Source organism: Balaenoptera ricei, chromosome 8 (assembly GCF_028023285.1).
Source record: "Balaenoptera ricei isolate mBalRic1 chromosome 8, mBalRic1.hap2, whole genome shotgun sequence".
NCBI classification, from domain to species: Eukaryota; Metazoa; Chordata; class Mammalia; order Artiodactyla; family Balaenopteridae; genus Balaenoptera; species Balaenoptera ricei.
In genome coordinates this window covers 72,549,391-72,563,831 of record NC_082646.1, presented here as the reverse complement: position 1 = coordinate 72,563,831, position 14,441 = coordinate 72,549,391, and the positions used below count along the sequence as shown (strand labels likewise).

At 40.2% G+C, this 14,441-nt stretch overlaps 1 protein-coding gene across 2 annotated transcripts in view; it reads right to left on the bottom strand.

Annotated features, from left to right (window-relative positions):
* Positions 1-7,201: 7,201 nt before the first annotated feature.
* INSC (INSC spindle orientation adaptor protein) overlaps positions 7,202-14,441 on the bottom strand; it is a 120,878-nt gene continuing 113,638 nt past the window's right edge. Inside the window, exons 12-13 of one of the 2 annotated variants that reach the window (XM_059929571.1) lie at positions 13,886-13,962; positions 7,202-7,643 (exon numbers count right to left, since the gene is read on the bottom strand). In XM_059929571.1, the coding sequence (XP_059785554.1) occupies positions 7,515-7,643; positions 13,886-13,962 (206 nt within the window). In that variant the 3' untranslated portion in view covers positions 7,202-7,514. The remainder of the gene's footprint in view (positions 7,644-13,885; positions 13,963-14,441) is intronic. The other variant, XM_059929572.1, reaches the window with a different exon arrangement.

Below are 14,441 nucleotides of genomic sequence, written 5' to 3'. Positions count from 1 at the left end.
AAACAAAGAAAACAATAGCAAAGATCAATAAAACTAAAAACTAGTTCATTGGGAAGATAAACAAAATTGATAAAACTTTAGCTGGACTCATCAAGAAAAAGAGGGAGAGGACACAAATCAATAAAATTAGAAATGAAAAAGAACTAACAACGGACACCACAGAAGTACACAGCATCATAAGAGATTACTACAAGCAACTCTATGCCAATAAAATGGACAACCTGGAAGAAATGGACAAGTTCTTAGAAAGTTATAACCTTCCAAGACTGAACCAGGAAGAAATGGACAACATGAAAAGACAAATTACAAGTAATGAAATTGAAACTGTGGTTAAAAATCTTCCAACAAACAAAAGTCCAGGACCAGATGGCTTCGTGTGTGAATTCTATTAAATATTGACAGAAGAGCTAACACCCATCCTTCTCAAACTCTTCCAAAAATTTGCAGAGGAAGGAACACTCCCAAACACTTTCTATGAGGCCACCATCACCCTGATACCAAAACCAACGATACTACAAAAAAAGAAAATTACAGAGCAATATCACTGATGAATATAGATGCAAAAATCCTCAGCAAAATACTAGCAAACAGAATCCAACAACACATTAAAAGGATCATACCCCATGATCAAATGCGATTTATCCCAGTGATGCAAGGATTCTTCACTATACGCAAGTCAATCAATGTGATACACCATATTAACAAATTGAAGAATAAAAACGATATGATCATCTCAATAGATGCAGAAAAAAAAACTTTTGACAAAATTCAACACCCATTTATGATAACTCTTCAGAAAGTGGGCACAGAAGGGACCTACCTCAAAGTAATAAAGGCCATATATGACAAACCCACAGCAAACATCATTCTCAATGGTGAAAAACTGAAACCATTTCCTCTAAGATCAGGAACAAGAAAAGGATGTCCACTATTGCCACTAGTATTCAACATAGTTTTGGAAGTCCTAGCCACAGCAATCACAGAAGAAAAAGAAATAAAAGGAATACAAATTGGAAAACAAGAAGTAAAACTGTCACTGTTTGCTGATGACATGATACTATACATAGAGAATCCTAAAGATGCTACCAGAAAACTACCAGAGCTAATCAATGAATTTGGTAAAGTAGCAGGATACAAAATTAATGCACAGAAATCTCTTGCATTCCTATACACTAATGTTGAAAAATCTGAAAGAGAAATTAAGGAAACACTCCCATTTACCATTGCAAAAAAAAGAATAAAATACCTAGGAATAAACCTACCTAGGGAGACAAAAGAGCTGTATGCAGAAAACTATTAAGACACCAATGAAAGAAATCAAAGATGATACCAACAGATGGAGAGATATACCATGTTCTTGGATTGGAAGAATCAATATTGTGAAAATGACTATACTACCCAAAGCAATCTACACGTTCAATGCAATCCCTACCAAATTACCAGCGGCATTTTTTATGGAACTAGAACAAAAAGTCTTAAAATTTGTATGGAGACACAAAAGACCCTGAATAGCCAAAGCAGTCTTGAGGGAAAAAAACGGAGCTTGAAGAATCAGACTCCCTGACTTCAGACTATACTACAAAGCTACAGTAATCAAGACAATATGGTACTGGCACAAAAACAGAAATATAGATCAATGGAACAAGATAGAAAGCCCAGAGATTAACCCACATACCTATGGTCAACTAATCTATGACAAAGGAGGCAAGGATATACAATGGGGAAAAGACAGTCTCTTCAATAAGTGGTGCTGGGAAAACTGGACAGCCACATGTAAAAGAATGAATTAGAACACCCCCTAACACCATACAGAAAAATAAACTCAAAATGGATTAGAGACCTAAATGTTAGACTGGACACTATAAAACTCTTAGAGGAAAACATAGGAAGAACACTCTTTGACATAAATCACAGCAAGATCTTTTTTGACCTACCTCTTAGAGTAATGGAAATAAAAACAAAAATAAACAAATGGGACCTAATGAAACTTAAAAGCTTTTGCACAGCAAAGGAAACTATAAACAAGATGAAAAGACAACCCTCAGAATGGGAGAAAATATTTGCTAATGAATCAATGGACAAAGGATTAATCTCTAAAATATATAAACAGCTCATGCAGCTCAACATTAAAAAAACAAACAACCCAATAAAAAATGGGCAGAAGACCTAAATAGACATTTCTTCAAAGAAGACATACAGATGGCCAAGAAGCACATGAAAAGCTGCTCAACATCACTAATTATTAGAGAAATGCAAATCAAAACTACAATGAGGTATCACCTCACACTGGTTAGAATGGGCATCATCAGAAAATCTACAAACAACAAATGCTGGAGAGGGTGTGGAGAAAAGGGAACCCTCTTGCACTGTTGGTGGGAATGTAAATTGATACAACCACTATGGAGAACAGCATGGAGGTTCCTTAAAAAACTAAAAATAGAACTACCATATGACCCAGCAATCCCACTACTGGGCATATACCCAGAGAAAACCATAATTCAAAAAGACATATGCACCCCAATGTTCATTGCAGCACTATTTACAATAGCCAGGTCATGGAAGCAACCTAAATGCCCATGAACAGATGAATGGATAAAGAAGATGTGGTACATATATACAATGGAATGAACGAAATTGGGTCATTTGTAGAGACGTGGATGTATCTAGAGACTGTCATGCAGAGTGAAGTAAGTCAGAAAGAGAAAACCAAATATCATATATTAATGCATATATGTGGAATCTAGAAAAATGGTACAGATGAACTGGTTTGCAAGGCAGAAATAGACACAGATGTAGAAAACAAACGTATGGACACCAGGGGGGGAAGTGGGGTGGGGGGGATGAATTGGGAGGTTGGTATTGACATATATATACTAATATGTATAAAATAGATAACTAATAAGAACCTGCTGTATAAAAAAATAAAATAAAATTCAAAAAAATAAAATAAAAAAAGAAAGCATTGGTACAATTTATGTTGGAGAATATTTTGCCTATGTCCCCTTCTAGGAGTTTTGTGGTGTCATGTCTTATATTGTATTTAAGCCATTTTGAGTTTATTTTTGTGTATGGTGTGAGGGTGTATTCTAACTTCATTGATTTTCATGCAGCAATCCAACTTGCCCAGCACTACTTGCTGAAGTGACTGTCTCTTTCCTCCATTGTATATTCTTGCCACCTTTGTCAAAGATTAACTGATTGCAGGTGTGTGGGTTTATTTCTGGGCTCTCTTTTCTGCTCCATTGACCTATATGCCTGTTTTTGTGCCAGTACAACACTCTTTTGATTACCATGGCTTTGTAGTATTGTCTGAAGTCTGGAGGGTTATGCCTCCAGCTTTTTTCTTTTCCCTTATGATTGCTTTGGCAATTCTGGGTCATTTATGGTTCCATATAAATGTTAGGATTTTTTGTTCTAGTTCTGTGAAAAAATGTCATGGGTAATTTGATAAGGATCACATTAAATCTGTAGATTGCTTTAGGTAGTATGGCCATTTTAACAATATTAATTTTTCCAATCTAAGAGCATGGAATATCTTTCCATTTCTTTGAATTATCCTCAGTTTCTTTTATCAGTGTTTTATAGTTCTCAGCATATAAGTCTTTCACCTCCTTGGTCAGGTTTATTCCTAAGTATTTTATTTTATTTTTTGATATGATTTTAAAAGGGATTGCTATTTTACTTTCCCTTTTTGATATTTTATTGTTGATGTAAAGAAATGCAAATGTTTTCTGTATGTTAATCTTGTGTCCTTCTACCTTGCTGAATTCATTTATCAATTCTAATAGGTTTTATGTGGCATCTTTAGGGTTTACTATATATAGTATCATGTAATCTGCATATAATGACAATTTTACCTCTTCCTTTCCAATTTAGATACTTTTTATTTCTTTTTCTTGTCTGATTGCTGTGATTAAGACTTCCAATACTATGTTAAATAGAAGTGGTGAGAGTGAGCATCCTTGTCTTGTCCCTGATTTTAGTGGGAAGGTTTTCAGCTTTTCACTGTTGAGTGTTATGTTGACTGTAGGTTTGTCATAAATAGCCTTTATTATGTTGAGATATGTTCCCTCTATACTCACTTTGGTAAGAGTTTTTATCAGTTTTTATCAAAGGATGTTGAATTTTATCAAATGCTTTCTTCTGCAGCTATTGAGATGATCATGTGTTTTTTGTCTTTTCTTTTGATGTGGTGTATCACATTGATTGATTTGCATATGTTCAACCATCCTTGTGACCCTGGGATGAATCTAACTTCATCATGGTGTATGATCTTTTATTATGTGTTGTTGGATTTAGTTTGCTGATAGTTTGTTGAGAAACTTTGCATCTATATTCATCAAAGATATTGTCTTGTAATTTTCTTTTTTGATAGCGTCTTTATCTGGTTTTGGTATCAGAGTGATGGCTTCATAGAATGTCTTTGGTAGTGTTCCCTCCTCTTCAATCTTTTGGAAGAGTCTGAAAAGGATTGGTGTAAGTTCTTCTTTGTATATTATATCTGGTAGAATTCCCCAGTGAAACCATCTGGTCCTGGACTTTTGTTTGCAGGGATTTTTTTTTTTTTAATTACAGTTTCTATTTCACTTCTAGTGATTGGTCTGTTTAAATTATCTATTTCTTCTTGATTCAATTTCGGTGGGCTGTATGTTTCTAGAATGTTGTCCATTTCTTCTAGGTTGTCAAATTTGTGGGCATATAATTGTTCATAGTATTCTCTTATGGTTTTTTTGTATCTCTGTGGTATCAGTTGATATTTCTCCTTTTTCATTTCTTATTTTATTTGGGTTTTCTTTCTTTTCTTCTTAGTGAGACTGGTCAGAGGTTTGTCCATTTTGTTTACCTTTTCAAAGAACCAGCTCTTGGTTTTATTGATTTTTTTCTATTTTTAATCTTTATTTATTTCCTCTCTGATCTTTATTATTTCCTCCCTTCTGCTGACTTTAAGTTTTGTTTGTTCTTCTTTTTATACTTCTTTTAGGTGGTAGGTTAGGTTGTTTATTTGAGATTTTTCCTTGATTTTTGAGGAAGGCCTGTATCACTATGAACTCCCCTTAAGAGCTGCTTTTGCTTCATCCCATAGATTTTGTATGGTTGTGTTTAATTGTCATTTGTCTCAAGGTATTTTTAAATTTCCTCTTTGATTTCATCATTGACCCATTGGTTTTTTAGTGGGATGTGGTTTAGTCTCCAGGTAATCCTTTTTTCTTGTTTCTTTTCCTGTGGTTGATTTCTAGTTTCATGCCTTTGTGGTCAGAAAAGATGCTTGAAATAATTTCTATACTCTTAACTTTGTTGAGGTTTGTTTTGTGCCCTAGTTTGTGGTCCTAGAGCATGTTCCATGTGCACTCGAAAGGAATGTGTATTCTGGTTTTTTGGATACTATGTCCTGAATATATCAGTTAAGTCTTACTGTTCTATTATATCACTTAGGGTCTCTGTTGACTTATTTATTTTCTGTCTCTAAAATCTTTCCATTGATATGAGTGGTCTGTTAAAGTCTCCTACTATTATTGTATTCCCATCAATTTCTCCCTTTATGTCTGACAATATTTCTTTTATGTATTTAAGTGCTCCTATACTGGATGTATGTATGTTAGCAAGTATAATATCCTCTTCTTGTATTGATTCTTTTATCATTATATACTGTCCTTTATCTTTCTTTATGGTCTTTGTTTTAAAATCTATTTTATCTGAATGTTGCTACCCCACTTTCTTGTCATTTCTGTTTGCATGAAGTGTTTTCCATCCCCTCACTTTTGATCCATATGTGTCCTTTGCCCTAAAGTGGGTCTCTTATAGGCAGTATATTGTAGGCTCTTGGTTTTTGTTTTGTTTTTTTTATCATATCTACCACTCTGTCTTTTGATTGGAGCATTTAGTCCATTGAGATTTCAGACAGTTATTGATATATATTTATTGCCACTTTAAACCTTGTTTTCCAGTTGATTTTGTATTTCTTCTTTGTTTCTTTTTTTTTTTTCTTTTTGGTTTTTCTTTTGTCGTTGATGGTTTTCTTTTGTATTATGCTTGTGTTTTCTTCTTTTTGTTTTCTTGTGAGTCTATTATATATTTTTGATTTGTGGTTATCCTGTTTTTCAAGTATGCTAACCCATCACCATACCTACTTGCTTTTTTTCCTTATCTTATTGCATTAGCTAGAATGTCCAGTATGATGTTGAAAAGGAGTGATGAGAGACAATATCCTTGCCTTGTACCTGATCTTTTGTGAAAGCTTTGAGTTTCTTAGCTTCATAGATGATGGATGTTTGCTGTAGGATTTTTGTAGATAATCTTGATCAAGTTGAGGAAATTTCCCTTTATTCCTAGTTTACTGAAAGTTTTTTTTTAAATCATGAAAGGATATTGTATTTTATCAAGTGCTTTTTCTGCATATATTGATATGATTGTGTAATTCTTTTAGCCTCTTGATGTAATGGATTTCAAAACTTTCTTGAATTGCATAAAATCATATCACAATAGTAATAAATCTTTCAGAAATATTCATAGATTTTTGTGATACTTTCAAACAATGATATTGGTAAACCAGCTCTGTGGAAAAAAAAAAAAAAACACAAAACCTCTGATTTGTAGCATCTTCCAATTTATGTGGTATAAATACCCTCAGTATTTCCAGTTACAAGGTACCAAATGAGCTCACTGAATGTGGAGTTGGGAGGAATTCCTTACAACTGTCCCTTGTGAGCTGGTATAAGCCAACTCCAGCACACCACTACTTTCAAGTATACTTTTGAAGAGGTATTTTTCAGTAAAACCTCATCTGAGGATACTGTTTACCATGAGGTTAAAGAAGAGCAAGCCAAGGGAAACTGAGTTTCTGGGACTTTGGAAACCTTTTGATTTCTCACTAAATCACTCAGAAATCAACCCATTTATGCAGCTATGAAAACAATATACTTTCTATGCAGTTTTAATAGTTGAGAAAGTTTTTGTGGCATGAAACCTTGGGAAGCAAGAAGTTAGCCTAAGACATAATTTAATCAGAAAATTCAAGACACATTTCATGTGATTTCATTTATTAAAGAATAAAACTAGAACTTCCAGTATATTCTGTCCAACTATGAAATGCATTTAAAATCTTTTAAAAAGAGCAATTCCAACTTTGAAAAAAAGAAAAACTGCTGGGCAGCTAAAATACTCTTGTTATCAGATTTTTTTTTTAAAAAATGAGGCAAGGTTATATAGTGAGAGTAGAGAAAGCAAAAGGAAGTGAAATCACCCATGACAATCTGTCATATTAGCCATTATGCATTTCAACATCTGCAACTGAAAAGTCACAGAAGTCAAAAAATAAAAACAAAAAAGACTCCCAAGGACCACAAACTGCCTGATGATGTTACTATAATGTTTAGCCCTCTGTTAATTTCACATAAAAAATAAATTAAGTATAAATAAGGAGGTGAGGGGGCTGGTGTGTGGTCAGGTGCATTCACAGGTGTGTACTCAGAGGGGGCTTGAGAATGAGGCCGAATGCCTTTCGTCTCCCATACTTGCTACACAAAACTCTCCTCCATGTTGCTGCAGAGTAAGAAAGAGTCCACAAGCCGGGGCTGGACCAGCTGCTGGAAGTCAGAGTCCTGGAGGCCTTCAGGACAGACCCCGGCCAATCTACGCAGAGCAGCCTGAGGAGAAAACAGAAGACATCAGACTGGGCCTTCACCTTCCCTGAGAGATGCATTTCAGTAAGTGGCTCATTTACCAGCCAATTTGAGCTGATCATCACCTTGACACCTTAGTGATATGGTCCTTTTTGTCACTTGGTCACCATAGCAACCTTATTACATAGTCACCTGATTTCAATGGTACCTTGATCACTAAAGGGGATGTCATCTGAAAGTTTTCATGATCTTAATAGTCTTGCCATCTTGGTTTTTCAGTCATCTCAGGAAATTGATTGTTTTGAAGATCTGTCACTTTAAGGATTTGGTCAATTTAGTGACATATTTAAGTTCAAGATTTATCTTAGAGACTGGAACTGCCAGAAGCATCAGTGGAATTATATTCTCACTTCCAGGTCTCTATAGGAACCTTAGAACAGCAAGGGCTATTCATTTATTCATAAATTCAGCAAGGTTCTGAGCAAAGCATTTTGGGATGGGAAGGAGGGGAGAGAGAGAGAAGAAGGAAGGTCATAAAGTTGAAGGAAATGGAATTTCTGCCACCAAGATGGGGATGAACAGGAAAGAGAAGGGCAGGCAGAATGAAACTACTGCCCAGGTCCCCATACATTGAGTGTTGCACTCTTCCCTGAGTACACCATCTTGTTTTACATCCATGTGCCCTTTCTCAGATCTTTCCCATGATGTAAAACCCCTCCCCAACTGTTTTTTAGGTTTTTATTCCCACACCAGACTCTAAGCTCCTCAAGGATAGAGACTGTTTTATTTTTCTCTGTATCTACAAAGGTATGCTGAAAAAAAAACTGAACAAATGTTGAGTTCTACTGCTAGAGTAACCTGAAACTATAAACGTGAGCTGTGTACCTACCTAGACCTCTTTGCCAGTTAGCTGAGGCCATGCATACTAAGTGCCCAATGAATATTAATTCCTTCCATCTTCTCAAGCCTGAACAGAGCAAGGAACAAGGAGGGAGCTTAAGGATGCCCTTCCCTTGGGAAACAAAGAGAGAGGGGACTATCTTGAGTGACAGAAGAAGCAAAGAAGGAGGAATGCCAACTCTTACTGAGTGTCTACATAGTATCTCATTTAATCCCCACAGGATACAGCAAGGTAAGTATCATGATCTCCAATTTAGAAATAAGGAGACAGACTCAGAGAGCAAAAGTGGCCCTCCCAAGATCACACAGCAGCCCAACTCCAGGGCCCTCATACCTACACACACAGAGACAGGATGCTGCAAGCCCAGGACACTAGCTTATACTGAGTACAAGGCAAACATATAACTCATTACCTAGACATGAGAAGTAATCTATTGCTGAGAAATCACCAAGTTGGTGAAAAGAGAGGATGGCTTAAGTTGTCTGTTGGACTAACAGACACTGCCATGTCCAAGCTGGTACAAGGAGAAGGGATATGCATCTCTGTTCACATGAGCAGGGTCTTAGACACTGGTGGCAGGAAGGAGACTCCAGGACACTGTCTCTAACTAGTGTGTCCTGCCTCTCCTGGGGTATGGTTTCCCCAAGGGCTAAAAGGCTGAACTCCATTGTACTTTCTGATTCCTCTGGGCTCCAAATGGGAGAAATAACCTTACTGCCTTTGAGTTGTTACAGTAAAAATGGAACCAGGGATCTTCCACAGATATGAGAATATAAAACTATCGATGTATTTTACATCATCAAGTATAAAAATAAAGCAAAAGAGAGGGAAGAAAAAAGAGAGACAAAGAAATAGGAAATAAACCCATGAAAAGAGAAAATGTAGAAGAAGAAAATAACAGAGACAGAAAAAAAGAGACAGCATCAGAAAAACAGAACAAGAAGGAACTATTAAAAGAGGGAGGGCTTCCCTGGTGGTGCAGTGGTTAAGAATCTGCCCGCCAATGCAGGGGACACAGGTTCGAGCCCTTGTCTGGGAAGATCCCACATGCCACGGAGCAACTAAGCCTGTGCACCACAACTACTGAGCCTGCACTCTAGAACCCACAAGCCACAACTAGTGAGCCCGCATGCCACAACTACTGAAGCCCATGTGCCTAGAGCCTGTGCTCTGCAACAAGAGAAGCCACCGCACTAAGAAGCCCATTCACCAAAACGAAGAGTAGCCCCCGCTCGCTGCAACTAGAGAAAGCCCACGCACAGCAACGAAGACCAAACGCAGCCAAAAATTAATTAATTAATTAATTTTTAAAAAAAGAGAGAGAGAGATGAACTTGGGAAAGAAAAGAGACCAAGCATAACAGGGAGATCAAGAGAGAAAGAGATGGTATCAGAGAAAAAGAGAGCACACCCTGGGGGTGGGAGGATAATAGGAGAGAGATAGGAGGAGGTGAAGAGGTAGTAGAGATGGGGGAGAGGACTAAGGGGATAAAAAGAATGGGGGGGAGGGGAAAGAAGGAGAGAGAAACATCCCTAAGGGAGGAGGCAACCTCTAGACAGAGAGAAAAGCAAAAGCAAAACACAAGAGAGAGAGAACCAGTAACAGACCCCAAAAACTACGAAGGCAAATAGATACCCTCCTCTCCCCAGGGTCCTCAGAAAGTGTGCAGGGTTCATCATGAACCCAAATGGTCTCAGAGCACCCCCTCCTCAGCATCCAGGAGCTCAAAGGATCCTTCACCCTTCTGAAGCCTTTTACTTGGCCTCCACTTTCCTCAGAAGGTTAATAACCTTCCCAGCGTCTCATTACCAGACAGTCTGAAAACACACAAGAATTAAACAAGCCCCGTAGCCCACTGACAGCCGCTTCATTAAGGAAAAATCAATTCTGTTTGCAAGAGGCAATCCATGCTGCCACTTTTCCAGATGTGGGAGATGATAATTGAAATGTCCTCCCTTCACCTGAATAGAGCCTTTGAAACTGGGAAGAAGGCTTGCGGGGCGGGCAGGAGAGGTAGCCTCCAACTCCATCTGCCAGGCCGGGCTCCAAGCAGCCCCCATCTCACCAGCCAGGGGGCTGCACTCAAGTATGGAGCCCCTTCTGGGAGCCAAATCACAAACAAACAAACACCTACCAACACTGGAGGCTGGGGGATGGGCAGACAAGTCCATCAGTCCCTCAGCCAGGCAAGAAACAGTCACCAAACCCAAGGTCCCATGGAGATACAAGAGCTGGAAAAGGGACCCAGCCATGAGAAGGTTCCAGGGTAGAGGGGGAGAAATACAGATCCCCTCCCATGAGCCAAGGTAGCATGACTAGGGCCACAAGACATAAGGGGAGAAAGCATGGCTGGAAGCAAGATGGTCAGGGCAAAAAGTCAAGACATACAGCATCAGGCAGGCCTGTGTTTGAATTCCAAGAGCCTCCCCTTATAACCTTTTATAACACCTAAAACACAGGATAACACAACATGCTTCCTGCTGGGGAAAACAAAATCTGAGCAGGCAGCACCAAGCCGCAGAGAACTCCCAGGAAGCCTCAAGGAGGAGGATTTTGATATGAGCCTTGAAGGCGGTGCTGGCAGAGCTATAGAGAGGATATCTGCTTGGGACAAGGGCCAAAGCACAGTGTCAGGGTTGTTCAGGGCACTCTGACCTGAGCTGGACAGGGCCTGGAGGCAGTGGACGGCCTTCAGACCCCAGGTGGGTCAGAGCCAGGCTGTGAAGGGCTAAGCACGTGGACAGTAGGCCATAGGTAACAGGGAACCAGGGAAGGGTTGCTCGTGGAAAGGTCATGATCGTAAACTGTCATGAGGAAAATGAGGCCAGCAGCCACAGGAAGGATGGATTCAGAAGGAAGGGGCTCTATTCAGCATCCAACAACCTGTCCACAAGGAGAAATGTAATCCCTTTACCACCGGAAAGTCCTTCAAGTGATTGAAAATAGAGGCCAAGCCCTTCTGTGTGCTCTCCTTCAAACTAATGATAGAAATGGAAAAGGAATCATAACAAGCCCACGCGTCTGAATGGAGCTTTATAGTTTCTCAACATTTTCTCAGGCCTATTCAGTGTCAGGCAGTTGCTGGCTGCCCAAGTTGTGAAGATAAGGTAGTTGGGGGCCAATGATTATGTGTTTGCCAGGTATTAACTGTCTCCATTTACTCACTAGACCAGACAAAATTAAGGTCTGTGAACTTGCATGAAAAAAATTACATCTTTACATTCACTGCCCTCTTACTGTAACAGCCTTTCCTTCAGCTGTGTGTGAATGTAGCAACAGATCAAGACGTCTCAGTGATGCCTATTACTTGTTCACCAATAGAAATCACAGACACTTTTGTAACTGAGGAGGACCTTATGGGGCCTTCCTGGAACGTCCCCCTCCATATCCTCTACCTGCCTCTTGTCTGTAGAAAAACTTTAGTCTCCTAGGCTTCCCCGAGTTCCAAAGAGTACATTTAATCAGAGAAGTGAGAAAATGCAGAAAGAAAGGAAAACAGTCAAGCAAGACAAACTAATAAGAGTTTAGCCATTAAACAAAGTCAAGGACCTTTAGTTCCTCCTCAGGGGATATAGATAAAATTCTGAGCCATGTCCTTTGAACTCTTTTACAGATACTGAAACCTCCACCAGGTGGAAGAAGTTAACTGTATGCTGCCCACATAGACCCCAGACCTGTTGGAACCAGAAGGTTGATGATGCTGACTCCTGATTACCTCATCACCAACCAATCAGAAGGTTGTCCATGAGCTGATCACACACCACACAACCCCCGTCCCTTACCCTGTCTTTAAAAAACTTTCCCTGAAAGCCTTCGGAGAGTTTGGGCCTTTTAAGCCCTATCTACCTGGACTCCTCACTTGGCAACCTGCAGTACCCACTGCACTTTCCTTCACCACAACCCGGTGTCAGTCGATTGGCTTTACTGTGCATGGGCAAGCAGACCTAAGTTTGGTTCAGTAAATTACAGTTTTTGGAGGTACCTTCAATATTATTTATGCTCATTGCTAGTGAAGACTTGAGGCTAGCTTTTATTTAATGAGTTAATTTAAAAGTATATATATATATTAACATATCACCTGTTTTGATAGTCTAATAATTATTTTAATATGATCGTTTTCCTTTTAATTCTATATATTTTACTTTATGCATTTAAAACCTAATACTGAGAAGGGGGTCCATAAGCTTCTCCAGATCACCCAAGGCACAAAAAGGGTGAAGGTTGTTCTGCATGTACCAGAATAAAAGACCCATCAGAGCTGAAATTTTTGTCTTTTTTTCCCCCACATCTGTATCCCCAGAGCCCAGAAGAGTGCATGGCTCATAGAATCACTTAGCAAATATTTACTGAATAAAATTTACAGCACTTGGTGACCTACCCAATGTCACACAGCTCATTAATGGTAAAACCAAGACAGGTGTGTCTGACTGTAATGCCTGCAGCTCCTACCACCATACAATGCCTGTCAGGAGCTCCCAGAAACGGGATGAGCTCAGTTAAAAAAAAAAAAAAAGGACGGGGTGAGAAGGGGCTTTATTGTGAAACAGCTTGAAAGACCTCTAGATCCATCCCTTCTCCTGCACAGTCTTTGAGGACAAATCAAAGATCTGGCACCCCCTTCTGGAAGTTAAAGGGCTTTTACAACGGGCTTCCCTGCTCCTGGATGCTTCCAGCTGCTCTGCTCTAGGATTTAACACAGCCCAGCAGGGAGGATATAGAGACAAGTCGTGTGTTCCCCATCTGGTGCTGTTGGTACTTTCATGGTGGACCCAAGCATCAAGAAGTTGGGTGGAGACCTCCCAGGATGTGCTAGCTTGGTTGGGGGGCAAAGATCCTGGGGACTGGCTGAATAATCCTCTGTCCTGTCCTGTCCTACTCCACAAAGGAGGAGGGAGCTACCAAGCTGGAAGAGAACCGATAGAGGGGCTCCATCTGAGGAGGAAAGGAGGCTTCCTCACAGTGTCCGCCTTGGAACGGGCAGAAGACATCTCACCCCAGCTACCACATGCTGCAAGCACCATAGCGTCTCCACCACCACCCAGCATCCTGCCAGCTGGGCCCCTCCGCTCTAGACCTGCTGTTAGATCCCCCAGGACCTCAAAGGTACTAAATGTGTGGTAATGGGGGTTCCCCAGGCCTCTGCCTTTCACATATATGACCTCATAAAATTTTCATCACAATCTTATGAATTAAGTGAAACAAGTATTACTCTTTTAAAGAGAAAAAGCATTTTAAAGAGAAAAACGGAAACCCAGAATAAGTTGTCTGGCTTACCCAAGCCAATCGTGGCATAGCCTATTCCCCTGGTCCCTGGTCTGCAACCCCAAAGCCCAGGAAGAAAGCTGGGGGAAGACTGGGAACTCACCAGGCAGGCCACCAGCACAGCGTCACTGCTGTTCCTCTCGGAGGGTGAGCGACAGAGTTCAATGAGGCGGGACATACCTGCATGAGACACGGGGAGACCCTCACGCCCAGGTCGGGGTGGGCCTGGCCAGGCCTGACCCGGAGGTGCTCCCATCTGTCACACACAGTCCTCTGCACGGGGTCCTGTGGAGGGACGTGGCCGCCGGTCGGCAGGGAAGAGGGCTAAACCTCCCTGAGGAGCTTGTCGGGGAGACTTTCTGCTCCCTCAGGTGTGAATGGACCCTGGTCAGGGCCAGGATGTGCTGGAGCATCAAAACCAAACCCCTGAGCGCCAGACCACCGGCCAGGATGGAGCTCACCCACAGCGTGGAGGCGTGAGCCGCAGAGGATACTGCAGGTCTTCCTGAGAAAGGACTTCCCACGCAGCTTCTTCTGGTTTTACCAGCTATAGTCAACATTTACATCTTCATCAGTGGAACTTCCTAGTACCTCTCCACCCCCCCAACTGCCCATTTGAGTCAGAAAATATATTGTGGCTAAAATTACAGAAGACTACA